The following is an 18061-nucleotide window of genomic DNA, read 5'->3' as shown; positions in this document are numbered from 1 at the left end:
GCTCCTCAGTTGAGAGACTGTCTATTAACTGTAAAGCCAGCCGTACAAGGACAGGCAACAGGCCCACAGTTGTTCTCAAGATGATGACTACATTCTTCTGTTGACTGGCGTGATCCTTTTTAGTCTCTGATCATTCTGGGTTTACTAGGAAAATTCACTTCTTTTCAGAAATTCTCTTTATGACCCGTCTGGGACTCCTTTTTTTCTTTTTAAACAGACGAGAAAAATAAAGCCCAGAAAGAACTAAGTAATTTTCTCTGTAATATACTGTGTATCCTTTGTGTTTCTATGGTTGGCCTGATTTAAAACAGCATTTCCTGGGACTTCCCTGGTGGTACAGTGGATAAGATATCTGCCTGCCAATCCAAGGTACATGGGTTTGATCCCTGGTCCAGGAAGATCTCACAGGCTGCAGAGCAACTTAGCCCTCGAGCTGCAATTATTGAAGCCTATTTGCCTAGAGCCCATGCTCTTCAACAAGAGAAGCTCCCACCATGAGAAGCCTGTGCACTGCAACTAGAGAGTAGCCCTTACTTTCTGCACTAGAGAAAGCCTGTACATAGCAATGAAGACCCAGCGTGGCCAAATAAATAATTAACTTTTTAAAAAACCCCAGCATTTCCTAGTCTTTTTTGGTGATAATCCTTCATTGTCTTGTGTTTATACTTTTATATTCTCTTATGATGGGTGAATTTCATTCTGGTTTATGAACTACAAAAAAATTCTGATGACTGATGTCTGGTTCTGGATTCCTGAAATTTATATGTGGCAGTACATGTTTTCAAACTATAGGTACAGTTTCCCATAGTTCTTTTAATTTATCCCAACAACACCCAAGAACCAAATAAAGCCTGGTCCTCTCTCAGCACTGACTCAACCCGGGTTCCACCTGCCAATTTTTTTTAGCTTCTAGCTTTAAGCTTCCCAGTTGCTCAAAGGTCAGGATTGGGGTATAAAATCCATGACAGAAACAACTTACAAGTTATCTATAAAATGAGGCTATCTTAAACACACACATATCTGTTCTGTAATTGTCTTGATTTAATGATATAAACCTGACGTTCAGAGGGCCAGGTGATCTGGAAGTGCTTCACTCATTTTCGCCTTTGTGCTTTACTGACTGTTGAACTCAAGTTCGTCCTGAGGATACCAACTACCAGAGGCGCTGCTGTCCTAGGGGCACTGAGGCAGCAGGGAGACCTTACCTGGGCATCCAGGGGCACGCTGTACACTTCCGCGTCCAGGAGAACCGTGCATGCACTGAATGGCAGTGTCTGATTTGCCAGTGTCCTTGCAGCTCTGTAATGAACCCGAAGAACCTCCTGTTCATTGGATACAATGAGTTTTTCCTAGTTGAACAAAGAATTAAAAAACAAAAACAAAAACTCTTCAACCACTTGTTTTAAAAGAAAAAAAGTCACTTAAAATGTTAAAAGAACTTGAATCTCAGAGAAGTTTTTCCTTCATAGTAAGGCTGAGAAATTTGAGAACTCTGAGAATTCTAAATTCTCAGAGAATACTCTGAGAAAAGTAAATTTTCTTTCCAAAATTGGCAGTCTCTTTTTAAAAATGATCTTCTGAAAGTGTACAATGATGGCTTTCATTAATAACATACAGTCATCTGCTGGTATCTGTAGGGGATGGGTTCCAGGATCCTTGTGGATACCAAAATTCATGGATGTGCAAGCCCCTTATATAAAATGGCATCATATTTGCATATAACCTACACACATACTCCCATATACTTTAAATCATCTTTAGATTACTTACAATACCTAAGACAATGTAAATGCTAGGTAAATTTGCCAATATGTGGCAAAATCAAGTTTTGCTTATTAGAACTCCCTGGAATTTTTTTTCTTGAGTATTTTGATCCATAGTTGGTTGACTCCATGAATATGGAACCTGTGGATATGGCGGGCTCACTGTATTTACCAAGATGTTCAATTGTCACCACTTAACTCCAGGACATTTTTGTCACCCCAGGAAGAAATACCCCAGGCCCACCAGCAGTCACTCTGCATTGCCCTTCTGCCCCTGACAACCTCAACTCTACTTCTGGTTTCTATGAATTTACTTGTTATGAACATTTCATACAGGTGACATCAAACAGTGTGTGGTCTTTTGTGACTGGCTTCTTTCATGTCATGTTTTCAAGGTTCATCTGTGTTGTAGCACACATCACTTCCATTCATTTTTACATTTTATTTATCTATTCATCAGTTGATGGCTCCTTTGGGACACAGTGAATAAGGCTGCTATGAACATTCATGCTCAGTTCTTTGTTTGAATGTGTATTTTTATTTCTCTTGGGTAAATACCTACGAGTGGGATTGCTGGGTCATATGGTAGGTTTATGTTTAATTTGTTGACAAATTGCCAAAATGTATTCAACAGCAAACTCCGGGAGTTGGTGATGGACAGGGAGGCCTGGCGTGCTGCAGTCCATGGGGTCACAAAGAGTTGGACATGACTGAGTGAATGAACTGAATTGATTCAACAGCAGTTGTGTCATTTTATGTTCTTGCCAGCAAAGTGGAAGAGTCCAGTTTTTCAAACCCTTGCCAACATTTGTTATTATCTGTCTTTTTATTATATGCATTCTAAATGTTCTGAAGTGGTACTCCATCGTGGTGGCATGGTGGCTGCTTCTCTTCTGTAACAGCAAGGCATTTGTAACGTGGCTACATGCACAGATGAAATATACCACAAGCTTGTGGCTGAAACAGCTACTGATGTGGGTTATACACGCTAACTTCTTTCTGCTAACAAACTGTTCACTGATGTGGGTCATGCAGTGTTGTAAGTTGTTTGAGTGCATCTTTATTTGCTTTTCTATTTGTAATACTATAAATTTATTTCATTCATTTACAAACATCATTTTGAGCAAAGGTTTTATATTGGAATCCATGGCACAAAAAAGGTTAAGAACCTCTACCCTAGGGAATCAATCATGAATGAAGAAATTACATACAAGGTTTTGCTTGTATAAGAATCTATGTGCATGTCTGTAAAGAAAGGTCATAAGTTACATCACATTTTCAGAAAGTCCCTGACTGTCCCGGAGGAGATACAGAAGATAATTTATTATTTTGATCAATCCAAGTTACTTTGATGATTTCTATTAATAGATAGGTTTGTTCTCTTGTCATTTCATGCCAAAACTAACCACCAGAAACTGGAATACTAAAGCAGACCAAAAGGACCAAGGAGCACAGCCTCAGTATGATTCTGTACCATGGCAGCTGGTATCAAGCAACAATCTCAGAACTGGGAAACCCATCTGTCTATACAGGAATTCACTGCTACTGGCCTGCAGATCCAGCAAATGACACTGAGAAATTTTAAGAGGTTTCTGTTTATCAAATAAATACTGAACATAAACTGTAATACAGGAATGGCTGTCCAAAAATAGGCTTAAAAATTCTCCATCTTATTGCAGAAGAACAAAGATAAAATCAAGCCATTTCCCAAAATGGTTCTAAATAAGGAAGATTCACTAATAAAAAACTGTAGGCCATCATAATCTGTTAAAACCGTTATTTTTTGCATAAGTGAATTTAAACATTTCTTACCCTTTCAATACTGTGCTGCAAACGTAGTTTCATCCTGACAACTTCCTGTTGTCGAAAAAGCTCTTTAAGTGGATCTGACAGTGAAGGTGGGGGTGTAATCTAATTAAAAAAAAAAGAGTTGAAAATTAGATTTATTAATTAATTTCATTTACAATAATCAGCTATTTCTATAAACTTAAACCTTTTTAGTGCAGAACATAATGAAAACATGAATTCTTACATTCTTTGAATTAAATAACACAGTAAGTAACAATTTCACAACTGGTTGTTACTTTTCAATTTCAACTCTTTGAAAGAAAGCAAAACATCACATATTTGAAATGCTCTGAAAGAAAGCAAAATGTACACATTTTACCTCTGAGGCCACAGCAAATCCCAAAGAGCAAATCAGGATGGAGGGAGTTGTTTGCCGCAGAGACACATTTTAGAGCGTCAGTATGTGACAGTTCACAGACAGGGAGGAAGGAATAACAAACACACAAAAACACCACACAAACAGTCCTAAAGATGACGGCAGTCTGAGTATACAGTAAGTAAAGTCTCTCTGTAGACACGATAAAATCCAAACACAAAACTTCAGAGTCTTATATTTAATGAATTAACTTTTTTAAAAATAGATGAAACTGTCTTCTAATAGAGCTGTGGTTTTCAAACTTCATTACAAATGTGATACCTCACTTTGTCTATCCATTCTCCAAAGAGCTTATGGTTAGTTCACCTCTGATTTGATCATTATCATGAACTGTGCTTTTTGACAGATGCTGGAGCTTAAGAAAGCTGACTTAAGTCTCAAGCACACTCTTGAGCATTAATACAGAGACACCCAAGTATGGCAGCAACTGTCTGTGATCCCTGCATATTCTCCCTCTGCCCCCAGCTTTTAATAACTGTCAACATACTAGAGTGAAGAAACAAAGGTTTCTCAGAACATCCTGGCACAAAGCAATAACTGTGGGGGACTCTTCTGGCAGGGGCACAAGGAGATACTGACACGCGGCTGCAGGGACAGTGTAGTGCCTACCATACCTGAAACACTTGCCAAGGACTCAAAACTGGACCTAGTCAAGACTCTGTTCATAAACAGTAAACAGTGTAACACCACTAGGATTCAATCAGTTGAGTCAATGCAGACTATTCTATAAAACACCTTATTGGGGCTGATCATTTTTCAGGTCTCTAATTATACATTTGTGTCTTAAAACTTCTTTAAATTTAGTAAGAGGCAAGGGTACAGTTTGGTGCTATTACTTCAGTTTTGAAAAGCCACACAGGTGATCCTTCAAGTGGCACAGAGAAAACACCTCCTCCTTTGAGACTGAGTGTCAGAGAAGGCTTCTCTGAGAGGGTCATGCCCGAGCTCCACCTTAAAGGAAGAGCCGGAATAAAGAGTTCAGAGAAGTTAGTTGTGGGGGAAAAGAGACAGAAGGGAGGGAGCTAATTCGCATAGGAGAGAACAGTAAGATCACCTGCCTGAGACAAGCAGTCTGGTGTCAGAAGGCACCTACAGGCAGGCCTGAGTTCCTGGAGCATCAAGAGTGAGAGCAGAGAGGGCAGCATGGAGAGAGCAGCAGGGCCCAGTACTACAGGCTGTAGTCTACCCTGCACACACTGCTTCTCCAGGCATGACTCACAGGACGCTGGGTCCACAAACATGGTTTACAGGAAATGGTCCGAGAACAAGTGAGGTTGGGAAACACTGTATGGATACACACACACACATAAATATACTTATTTACATATCTCATAATTAACAAACTAAATTTTAATAGTTTTAGAAATCCTACAGTGAAGAAATCTATTTTTTGATTAAATGATGTTTCCCAAACTTATTTAAGTCATGAAAAATAACCCTCTTTCTCCACTGAAGAAGGTATTTAAGTAACACGTTGTGGAACACATACTATGTGTAACACACTGGGGCAAATTTTATCTGTAATAGGGAACCAGGGAAAGGTCTTAACAGCTCACAGCTGTACTGGAGAACAGCTATTGGGGGGCACGACTATAAGCAAGGAATGAGGAAAACAGGTCACTGGTGCACTGGGGTGAGAGCGGGAGGCAGAGAAAGGGATGGGGTCTAAAAATGTGGGTGACTGAGGATAAAAAAGAGGGAGTAGCTGAGGACTCACAGGTCTTTCAGCACTAGGACTGGATGGCTGCTAACAGAGACCACAAGAGGGGACCCGAGGAGAGAGAAGCAAGTTAGGGGCAAGTTCAGTGCTGAAATGTTGAGTAGACCAGCTAGTATAAAAGATGCCAAGGAAAGAGGTTTGTGCAGAATATACAAATCTGGGAATTCTCAAAATACATCCATCTGTAGAGAAGGAGTATGTGGAGGCTTTTTGAGGACACTTTCCCTCTGCTTTTTCCTCATCTTGTCCCATGTTGCGGGACATTCAGAAGACATCCAGAAGCAGGTACAACACAGTTACGGAAGTCAGTAGTGTATTCAGGGTTGAAGACAGAGGTAGGCATCATTCTCCAAGAGACCTGCAGTGTCCCAGCCCTTTATAAGATTACAGCTCAAAGGGAGGGGCAGGCCTGTAAACAGTTAACTGTAACATCCTGGGTAGGTTTGAGGAAGATACAAGCAATTCTGTTCCCACAAGATCCTGCCCAGAGTGACATCACAACTCACACGACGACGGAAGAGAGAAAAATGGCCCTGATGAAGACAGCATTCCATGTGGAGCGAACAGCACGGCCAAAGGACCCAGGCAGCAAGCAGAGACTCCACAGGAGAGGGGGCTCAGTGTGACTGAAAGGCTGAGTGACTCGGACAAGTGGTGAGATGATGAAGCAAGAGTGGGGAGACGGGTCAGGCTGCTGTGCTCAGATGTGGGTTTTTATGTGTGGCCAATGGGGAGCCAGCTAATCACAGCTGAGATACTTCAATAGGGAAACGGCTTTTTATTGTTTTTAAAGCGACAGAAATTTAATAACAAAAGGAAAGTGCCAAAAGAAAGAAACTAGGAGAAAGAAGAAGTGGAAAAGTTGCTGCAATGCTGAAGTGAGAGATACTGATGAGGGCCCTGGGAGAGGCAGCAGAGAACATCGAGTCCTCAGATCTAAGGGATAGAACCAGGTTAACTGATGGGTTTCTACTCTGGTGTCATCACCAATAAATGACGTGTTTGTCAGGGAGTGGGTGGGGGGGGTCCTGTTTCGAAGTCTGAGGTTGGAGTGGGTGCCGTTAGACCTGCCTTCTGAAAACAGAGAGTTGGGTGGCCAAAGCACCGCAGCAGCTCAAGATAACCATCCCCTCCCCCAGGCCAGGGCAGGATCCCCACCAGAGGCTCCCGCAGGTGCAGGCACTCACTGCACTCACCTCAGGGCACCTGCCTACTCTCAATTCCACTTCCTTCACACATGCAGGCACAGCTCCTGACAACTCCCACCTATGACGCTCCTGGAAAACCCTCAGGGTCAGCATACTGGGGAACCAAGCCTGGGACATGTGCCTGAGGTCATTTAACTGACTGCCCAGGAGGCGCCTGCCATCTGATTCTAGAGATGACGTGGCTCGACAGGACATTTTGTGACTAACGCTGCTGAAACCACAGAAAGAGACAGGACCTCACTGACTGAAGAATTAACTCCTAGAGAACCTTGATGTTTAAGGGGTTAGTACAAGAGTATTCTTGCCTGGAGAATCCCATGGACTGAGGAGCCTGGTGGGCTACAGTCCACAGGGTCGCAGAGAGTCAGACACGACTGAGCAACTTCACTCACTCACTTACTCACTCACAAGAGTCATAAGACGACAGAAAAAGATTAGTGAGGTAAGAGAACCAGAAGAGCACACCATCATGAAAAACCAGGGAGGGGAGGAGTTTATGAAGAACCAGATGGTTATGAAGTCGAATGTGACAGAGAGCAAGCAGAAAGAAAAAGGGAGAGGTCAAGCAATGAGTCAATTCGGAGCTCATGGGGGATCTCTGCCAGTGCACACACAGTGAGTGTGAACAGGAAGTAACACAGAGGGGACACTGGGCACAGATCACTCTCTAACGTATGGTGTGAGATCACTCACTAGGCATGACCAAGTGCCACAAGCAAGGGGTAACTTTTTTCTCCATAGGACGAAGGAGACCCAAATATGTTCAGTTGATGGGTAACGGCCAGTGAAAACAGAAACTGTAAAAATATAGTAGCAAGAAGTGTTCTCATAGAGGAAGGTTCCAAAGAAGGCTGGAGGAAATGGAATCAAAAGGACAAGGAAAGGAGTTACCCTTCAGAGAAATAAAAGCATTAACTCCTTACGGTTGAAAGCAGCAGTCGGTAAAGAACACAATACCGAGGACCAGTGCTGTTCAGTAAGGCAGCACAGACCACACACGACTCCTGAGCACTGACTGATGCATGGCTGGTCTGAACTGAGATGTACTGCAAGCCAGCCTGGTTTCAAATACTCAGCACCAAATATTCACCTATGTAGACTATCTCAAAAGCTCTTCTATACTGATTATATTTTGACATAGAATTGTGGATATATTGGGTGAAATATTAATTTCACCCATCTCCTTTTACTCTTTAAAACTTCAAAAGTAAAATCACTCAGTTGTCTCCTACTCTTTGCAACCCCATGGACTATACAGTCCATGGAATTCTCCAGGCCAGAATACTGGAGTGGATAGCCTTTCCCTTCTTCAGGGGATCTTCCCAACCCAGGGATTGAACCCCGGTCTCCCACATTGCAGGCAGATTCTTTAACAGCTGAGCCACCAGGGAAGCCCAAGAATACTGGAGTGGGTAACCTATCCCCTCTCTAGCGGATCTTCCCGACCCAGGAATCAAACTGGGGTCTCCTGCATTGCAGGTGGATTCTTTACCAACTGAGCTATCAGGGAAGTCCCCCATTAACATGCGGTTACTAGAAAACTGAAGACTACACGTGACCTCCATCACATTCCTACCAATGGGGTTCTCAGTGTATCAAGAGAGGCTACTTACTGTGGGTATGCAGATCTTGCTTAAGGGGTTTCCATCCAGGAGATATGACCCATTAAACGTCACGTATTCATCGTAATACTGAGGTGCCTGAGGGATCACACTACATAACAACTTGCGCTTCTCTTCAATCTTTTTTCTTATGTGCAAGTATTCAAAATAGGGATTTGCGCGCTCTGAGCTGTATGGCTGGATCTCATCGAGCTTCAGCGAGTCCACAATGGCAGCCAGGGACTGCTGGGTTTTCTCTTTTGCTTGCAGCAGAGACGGACTCACTTGCACTGGCTGAGGCACCCGAGACACTTTTCTTTTCCGCGGGTGATGAATCTGAGGGTCGTCCTCCTCAGTTAATCTTATTCTTCCTCGAGGGGACGCAGACTCACTGTCTTTGTCTGGCAACAGTGCACAGCTGGCCAGAAGCTGCTTGCTTTGACTGGCTCCTGTGTTTCCTTTGTTTCTGGTCATCCTTTGAGGGATCTGGTTTTCAGGTTTATCATCTTCAGCACTTTCCTCTAGTTCTACTTTAACTAAGTGTCCATATTTATGCATTTCTGGTGGAGCCAATGGCTGTGGATGGTTCTCCAGACTCGATAAAGTACTCTGTTGTGACTCCTCATCCTCGATGGAAAGCAAACATTTCTCACTTTCAGGACAATGTTTTGGATTATCTGGTTCACTCAGGTTTCCTTTTGGCACTCCTGCATTCATTTCACATAAATCAGAATCACACTTATCATTTAAATGAGTCAAACCCAAACTCTCCAGTTTGTTTTCTTTTTCATGTGAAGTATCCTGAGTATCAGAAGTGCTTTTTTCAGCCTCATGGCCACTGGAAGACTTAAACATTAGCTTGCTAAATGCGTAATGAGGATTTGGCTGGGAAGACCCATCACTTCCATTAAAGTCCTTTTCTGATGTCAATACTGGCAAAGTACTAGCTTTCTCGAAATTTGGCGCTGCTTCTTCAACAGTGCTTTCAGAGTACACTGGGACAAAGGCATCTGTCTTCTGAACGTCTGTTAGGACAAAAGTATTTTCCATATCTTTTGTAGGTTCAGTATCAGTATCCAAAACAGAACTGATCATTTGAATTGCATTTTTCTGCTGTAGAATACCTGGTTCTTGAGTGGTGACATAGGACAAAGAAGTATGTCTGGAAATAGATTCAGCATCTGAAAGTGATTGGCCATGAGAAGAGCAAGGTTGCTGGGAAGGGAGAAAGGACGCTGGATCCTGAGCACAAGTGTTTCCTGGCAATTCAGTCTGGTGCACGGACACAAAATCAATATTCTGTTCTCTCAATACTTTGTTTTCAGGATTACAAAAACCTTGAACAGAAGAATCTTGATCAGGTGCAGCAGAATTTGGGCAGCTTAAGTCTCCGGTGTTTAACGACTCCATCTCCCATGACTTACTTTGGATCACACCAACCTGATTAGAGGGCTCTAAGTGCACAGGACTGCCCATCAGCATGCCCATGGGAGCAGCGCCCTTGATGACATTTGTATCAGCAGAATTATATTTGCTGTTTATAGATCTAGTTGGAGAGGCTGCAAAACTGGAATGTATGTTAGACACGCTCAAAAGTTCTCTTTCAGGCACGTTGGAAGATACCTCAGATTTGGGAGAAGGAGAAATATCTCTTGGCACAGCTGAGCCATCTTGACTGCTCTCTTCTGATATTGTTTGGAATTGCTTTGTATGCTCACAAATGACAGAGGGCATGCTACATCTTCGGGCTTCTGCAGCTGATCTCCCTTCATTTGTAACTAGTTTAGCATCTTCAACAGAAGATGCCCGGAGATGGGAAGTCAGAAGCCTGCTAGCATACGATGCTTTAATCCGCTCTGATAGGTCAGTCAGGCTATCTAGCTCCCTGTCATGAAGGGCAGGAGATTTGGCAACTGGCAAAAACGGTGACTGGGAAAAGGACATTTGAGAATCTGAACCCTCTAACATAAAGTCTGAGTCATACTCAACTGGAGGCCTTGGGGTTGTCATTGTAGTAAGGCAGGAATCTTCTGAGCTAGCTACTGAAATCATGGAGACAGACCTGGAGCTGAGACCTGGCTTTTCACTTTCTGATCTAGGAGACCTGTTCAAGCTATTATCTGAAACAAAGGATGACTTGCCTAAACTCATTGTATTTTTGGTGTCCACAGATTGGGATCTATTACTTACAGCATCTTTACAGTGTTTCTCCTTAGTGTAAGTATCAGTCAACTCAGAACTCTTTGATCTAGTAAGTTCTTTATTTTTGGACTCAGCTAGTGCATGCTTTGTTTTTTCTTTATCTTTTACTTTAAGTTCTAAACAATTGCGATTTCTCAACCGTTCCTTTTCTTTCTGCTTAATCTTTTCCTTGTGTTTTCTGTGCCACTGCTCTATTTCCAGGTCTTTAAGGCTTAGCATCCTTTCAAAGCTGGTCTGCATTAAGTCATCATTCACGAGCCTCTTTTCTTTGGGCCGAGTATCTTTTGATGCTGGTGATGACTTAGGTTTAGGCTTATCTGCTTCAGATTTTAGTTTGAGTGAACTACTCAGTTGAATTTTATCCTTATGTTTGTCTCGTTCTTTATATCTATCTATATCTTTTTTATCTTTTTCTTTTCCATCAGGAGTTCTTAAAGGTTCATCTTTTGTTTTTTCTTTGAGAGAGAAAGTTTTTTCATGTTGTGCTTTATTACTGTCTGTTATACTTGACTTTCTCTCTTCCTGGAAGTGTTTGGAATTACTTATATTCACACTGTCTCTAGATTTGTCCTTTTTATCTACCTCCCTATCTTTTTCTTTATTTTTGCCTTTTTCTGATTTAGAATAGTCACTATTATCTGATGGCTTGTTTTTTTTTTCCATCAAGTGCTTCTCTTTGCTCTCTGCTGGATGTCTCTCTTTCTCAGGTTTTTCTTTGTCATGTTTCCTATCCATCTTTTCTCTACTTTTATCTCTGTCATCGTTTTTTTTAATGGTAGTAATGTTTTTTAGCTTCTCACCTTCTCTATGGCATTTTTCTGTGTGATGTGAATATAGCTTGTCCTTTTCTTTTATTCTGTCGACAGAGTCACTAGGATCTAATCTGTCTTTCTCTGACTTATGCTCATGTTTTATCTTCTTCTCTTTTTCAGAATTTTTTCTGTCAGCCCTCTCAATGTCCCTATCTTTAGTCTGAAATCGTTTTTCAGATTTTTCCTTACTTTCTTTCATATGCTTTTCAATTTCTACTTCTTTTTCCCCTGAATGTAACCCTATAGTGTCTTCAGTGGCACTTACACCTAGAGAGCTGAATTCTGTTTCTCTATCTGTAAGTACATTCTCTCTCTCATCTTTTAAATCTTTTATTTTTTCCTCCCTAAAAGATTTCTCACTTTCCTTTTTAATCTTTTCCCGTTCTTCTTTAAAGTTTCTCTCTTTGGAGATATGCTTTTCCTTGGTTGATTTATCATCTTTTATGTTTTTCTCCAACTTTGACTTTTTTTCTAACGTTAGGGACTCATGTTCCATACTTAAAAATAGATCTTCAGTTTCATCACTTTTAAAAAAATTCTCTTTCCAAAACTCTCTATCAAATTCCACACTCCGTTGCAGCTCTTTAGTACCATCCCTACTTTTGTATTTTTCCTTTTCACCTTCAATTTCTTTTTTATGCTTTTCTTTTTCCCTTTCTTTATGTTTTAACTTATGTTTTTTTAATGTTTTACCCTCTTTATCCATTTTTTTCAGTGTGCAATCTGAATTTTCAAATGTTGGACTGTGATCATCATCTTTTATTTTGGCATTTGACTTTTCACCAAATTCTAAGTGGAAATCTTTATGATGTTTGTTTTTTTCCTTATGCTTACAAGATTTTACACTTGAACTTTCTGGCAAGAATTCAGATTCTATATTGTCATACCGAACAAGATCAGGCTGTAATGACATTTCAGAACTTCCTGGTGATAAACAGGTTTTAGAATGTTCTTGTTTTAGTGGTGTTGACTGCTTTTCACTGAGTCCACAAGAATGTTTGGGAGATTTACCACTGGAAATATGAAATAAATGTAATGAAGTATCATCTTTCGGGCTAAAAGATTTCCTAAAATTCCCCTCATCTCTGGTCTTATCTGAACAATCTAGCGCAGTATTAACTGTCAAGTTTGTTACTCTGGTATTTTCTTTCCCCTCTTTTTCTTGCTTCAGCTCTTGGTTCTCTTTATTTTTGTTCTGGTTCTTTAATTTTCTTTTAACTTTGCCTTTCTGTTTGTGTTCATTTGAAACTCCATATTCCTTTTTGGTTTGAATATCAGAATTTGATGTTTCAGGGACAGAACACGGAGCAGAACACTTTTTGTTCTGAAGAATTTCTTCATCTGAACTTTCAGAACTTGAATACAAAACCCTAGATGGCTTTTGTTTTTTACTTTTAAATGATTTAGGATAGAAAGCTTTTTCCTGTTTTGCAAATAAACTACTCTTTTCTACTTCAGATTCATTCTCTTTTCGCAGTTCTTTCCTAAGAATATGCCTGTCATCAATCATTTTATTTATTTCTTCATCATCATCATCTTTGAACTCATACTCATCAAGGGCAGATGGAAGAGGTGCTTTACTGGGAACTATCTGTTTACTTTCACAGATGAGAGAGTCTTTCTCTGTCTCAGAGTCAATATTTTCATCAACGCTGGAAGGATTTACAGACTGAGCCTCTTCAGAATCTAGAATATGAAAAAGAAAATCTCCTGTTAGTCAAGAGACAACTGTCAGGAAAATACTACTGAGAGAAAAAACATAGCATATACAGCAAATACTTCAATTCTGAAAATTTTTCATATTTACATGTAAATAATACAATGAAAAAATATGTAAGAGCTTTGCTACAGTTTTGTGGAAAAGCTTCAGAGACTCTGCTTTAGTATGATACCTCATGACACCTGTAAAAGCACACAATACACTGGACATACTATAGATACACATATATAAACTAATATTAAAATGTATGAACAATATAATTAAAACTCCAAAAGGGCTAGATTCAGGGAAACATTGGCTACTAATGTAAAAAAAAAAAAAGCATTTTGTGGCCACGCTATGTGGCATGTGGGATTTTAGTTCCCCAACCAGGGATCAAACTGGTGCCCTGAAGGATGGAGACTTAATTGCTGGACCAAAAGGGAAGTCTCCTATAAAATTTTATATATATGTACATTTTCTTTTTTCCTGGACAGAGAATATTTAAGTAAAATTCTTTGATGCAGAAAAGATTAACAATCACTAACTTTAAAAGTTTAATAAAAATTAGTTTTATATGCTTCAGAACTTTTTACTACTAAAAGCATAAATGATCAAATGATTCCCATAAGGACAGAACTTGAATAAAGGTGAATGGTTGTTCACAAGAAACATGATTGTCAGCTTTACCACCAGTTAAAAAAAAAAAGAAGAAGAAATATATCCACCAATCACAAAATCAAGATTGTAACAGATAGACTGATATTTGAAAAAAGCTACTTTATTCTTTAGTTCTTTTATAGATTTTTTCCTTCCTAGTTGGGCATCTTTTCTTAGCTGAAATGTATGTTGTATGCATGGAGCCTCCAACTGAAAAGAAAACCCAGGCCTGTAAAATTAAAAGAAAACTGAAGATTCTAACCAAAAGAGGAGAACATCAAACTTCACTTTTTTGGCTAAATATATAACAATAGAAAGGTAATCAATTTATTTGAATACATCAAGTTTTCCCTAAAAGTGATCTAGCTCTCAAATATTGTTTACATGGAAATTCAAATTGCAGACGCCATTTTAGAGTGTCTGTAAGGTTCTGAGCACTGGACAAGAGCTCTGGAGATGTGGAGAAGATGTGGTAATATTCCAACACTATTAAGTGCCAACTGAGTGACAGTTATATTGACATGTGGAATTAAAAAAAGAACATTTTTAGAATGACAGCTGCTTGTAAGCATAACTCCATTCCCAGTTCTTAACACTGCAATACAAAGCATTAAACTGTAGAACTTTATGGTGCAAAAAAGGGAACAGCTGTTTTGGAAGTAGTATTTGTTCTGTTCCTCAATTAAATAAATACAAGAATATGTACTTATATGACAGGTGTTATTTTCCTTGTTGGCATCTTATTTACAATTTGTTCTTGAGGACTTTTCTCCCCTTGCAGTTTTTAAGGAGTTGATGTTTTATGGTTTGTATATAACTATTCTATTTATATTCTTTCCCATTAGGTAAGTTTAAATGGAACTGGGAATGATTTTTTCCCTTGTGTATTCCTTTACACCTCAAGTCGACACTAGAATCAATCTTAAGTAAACATTTAGTATGCTTCTCTAGGCACAAAGTGCTCAGCGGGAGGTGTGATGTGATGAAAAGAACACAGCTCTGCAGAGTAACAGTGACTCAGCCTGATGATGGCTCAGATGGCTGCTGGTACCCGGTTGAAAGGATGCAGGTACCCTTCTCCAGTCAGCACCTGGGAAAGGGGAGCAGACTTCTCACAGCAAAAGCACTGAATATTAGGAACTTCAGGCAGACTTCAGGGTGTGAAAACAACTAATGTAACAAAAGGCAGCTCAAACACAGCATGTCCCATTTCATATACAGCTTTTTTTCATTCAATAGTTGCAGACATTTTCTTTTTAAGTTGCATTTTCTTTGTTACTGTTTTTAAGGGCTGCATGTTACACGGAGTTAATATATAATCACGATATACCATGATGACAGTGTGGAGTTACCCCAGGAGGAGGATGGCAGCCTGGCCCTGGCCACTGAGTTGCACCCGCCCACCAGGCTCGCTCCTCTGCGTGTGGGCTCTCAGTACTGCCAATCAGGACCCTGCATGGCTCTCCTAAAGCTGGCCAGTTTGGGACCCCAGAGATGACTCTATGTCTCTGTGATGCCATTCTGCTGGCAGACTAGGTTCAAATCCCTTTTCTTCCCTAAGGAGTCCTAAACCTTTTTTATTTACTTTACCCAGGACTATGGATAAAGCTGGTCTTGGAATTCTGGCGTAGTAGTAAAAACAAACATGTCTGTTCCACCTCTCTTAGGATAGTGAGAACTTCACATAAGAATCCAAATCCTCAAGCCCCTGTACTGAAAATGGCCATGGTCATCGTGATACGACACCGTTTTAAATTTGTTACCAACTTTTTTCGTCTTTACTATTTAGTTACTAGGTTTGAATTTGTATTTAGAACAGTTTACTGAATTATTTCTGATAAAAAAGCTCCTTTAACAAATATTATGTTTATCATTGCAACAATTTTCTCTGGGAAATGAGGGAGACAAGTGAGAAATAAGCAATCATTAAAGCATTAAATTTTTCATTAAAGCATTTTGTTATCTGTGAAAAAGTGCTAAATAACAAAATATAAAACTTAATTGATTAAAAATGCAATACATTTGAAAGTTGTTCTTGTACATCTCAAGGCCTTATTTGGAAAATAAATTGAAATCATGGAGATGCAACAAGCAAAACCCAGATTTTGAGAAAAATTACCAGGCAAATGATTTTTGCAACAACAAAAAATTACAAGAACAAAAGAACGGAAGGGGATATTTACATGACACGGTGAATTCTCAAAATCTAATTCACACACTATGTGTACTATAATCTACTCCTTTCTTGATAAATTCTTCACAAATATCTCTGACACTTTGTTCTAAAATATGACAATTGCTCGTTGCTGTCACTTGGGAATTTTTCATCAAAATCTGAATCTTTGCATTTTCCCCTTAGACTTTTTTTAACCTTGCACTTTAGTTGCGAATGAAATTTTAGGTTCAAAATAATTTTCATACAACGCTGAGCCTGAAGCTGCACCCATCTTCTCACAACAGCTTTTAAGAACAAGAAATCAGTCACTCTGACTCTGATTCTGTGCCTCTGATTCTGGGAGTTTGTAAAATTTTAAACAATCTTTATCCTTGAAGTCGTGATGTAACTTGATGTGGGGTTTTCCCTTTTCATGCTTTTTGTTTTTGCTTTGTACATTCCCCTTTGATCTATAAATATCTTTCTTCAGTTAAGAGACATCTTCTTCAACTAAAAAAATTATTTTCTTCCCAACAATTATTATTTAAAAATAATATTGGATATGCTGGGTATGGTCTTTTTTTAAACCATTTTTCTCATATTCCTAATGTACTTTTCAATGTTTTATGTGTTGCCCTTCTCTTAGATCTCAAATTAGATCTTCAGTGATGTCCAGTTTATTATTTAACCCTATATGGAATGCTTACTTTCAGTAATGAAAAACATATTTCAAGGACTTTCCTGGCCAACTTTTTCAAGGTGGCCTGTTAGGGTTATTGGATCGACAGCCCCCACCACTATCCCAGCATCTCCAAACGCACTGAGAACTTACCCTTCTGCTTCCTATGTAATTTTCATTCTCCAGATCAACTGTTGTGCTTGTTCATTTTGGCCCTTCTTGTTTGTCTTTCAGTTGATTTTCCTCAACTCACTGGATTTCTTTTCATACTGATAAAGGGAAAAACTGGTTTCTTCAGCAGTTTAATGGAGGACCTCTACAGCAGGCATCCCCTGCATGTGCTCCTTGGTCCCTCTAACCGCAGTCTGTTGCTGAGAATGCGCCTGCAACAAGCTGGCTCTGAACTTCAGAGCCCCCGGGGCTCCACTGGGAGGGATATTTGAGTTGTTGCTTTGCTCCGCAATACTCTACTAACCACAACCAGTATACCGAACCTGATTACATAAATATAACTTACGTTCTAGTCAAGGAAGTAACATTAGAAAAAAACACCTGCATTTTAGGAAACATATCTTTATAGCTTCCATATCCCTAAATTGATTGTAAAATGCAGTCTAGAGACAGGAAAATAAAATATTGGGTAATTTTATACAGCTTATTCTAAATCTCCATTTCTAAAGCTCAATTTAAAATAAAATAAACCTCAATTTTCCTAAGTAAAGGTTATTTTAATTTTACTGTATAGGAAAAAAGTAGTCATGTTTAGTACATTTATTTGGAAGTAAGTATGCTATATGGGAATATATTTTCACTGTATTTCTACAGTAACAGGTACAGGTAAAGGAGTTACAGCAAAGAACTACGGGGTGAGCTGGGGAGAGAAGAGAGTATAATCAATAGGTGAAAACACTATGTCTAAAAGCGAAATTGACATAAAAAGTAAAACCAAGTACCCCACTACTCTGTACACTCCCTTAGTTATACATGGCCTTTCTATCAATGTATCAGTCACACAAAAATGAAGTCTATAAAGTATAAATTAATCAAGACTGTCCCCCTCTGAAAATATGACTGGTATCACTACAAAAAATTTGATGTCACTAAAGGAAACTGACAAAAATCACCCAGTCTCAGCTATTTCATCAATACGTGTGTGTGTATATATATATATATATATATGCATATATATTTTTTAATATATATTACATGGAGGTCCTTTAAACCATGAGTAGGTAAAACAGGATGATACAGCTAAGGCTAAACTCATTTATTTGTATACATATATGTAATATTTTAAGTTAAAGGTCTTTTTTAAGAATTCTGCCCAAATGTACCCTT

General features: G+C 39.4%; 1 protein-coding gene across 3 annotated transcripts in view; it reads right to left on the bottom strand.

The window, feature by feature from the left end:
* The window catches only part of ANKRD12 (ankyrin repeat domain 12), a 98748-nt gene that overhangs the window by 4733 nt on the left and 75954 nt on the right, over nucleotides 1–18061 (bottom strand). For 2 of the 3 annotated variants that reach the window (XM_069568635.1, XM_069568636.1), the window contains 3 exons: nucleotides 8529–13216; nucleotides 3576–3674; nucleotides 1206–1349 (listed from right to left, as the gene is read on the bottom strand). In XM_069568635.1, coding sequence (XP_069424736.1) covers nucleotides 1206–1349; nucleotides 3576–3674; nucleotides 8529–13216 — 4931 coding nt within the window. Of the gene's footprint in view, nucleotides 1–1205; nucleotides 1350–3575; nucleotides 3675–8528; nucleotides 13217–16876; nucleotides 17903–18061 lie in introns of those variants that run through there. The other variant, XM_069568637.1, reaches the window with a different exon arrangement.

Source organism: Ovis canadensis, chromosome 23 (genome assembly GCF_042477335.2).
Source record: "Ovis canadensis isolate MfBH-ARS-UI-01 breed Bighorn chromosome 23, ARS-UI_OviCan_v2, whole genome shotgun sequence".
Classification (NCBI taxonomy): Eukaryota; Metazoa; Chordata; class Mammalia; order Artiodactyla; family Bovidae; genus Ovis; species Ovis canadensis.
Note: the sequence above shows the minus strand (reverse complement) of the source record. Positions and strands in the feature narration are given on the sequence as shown.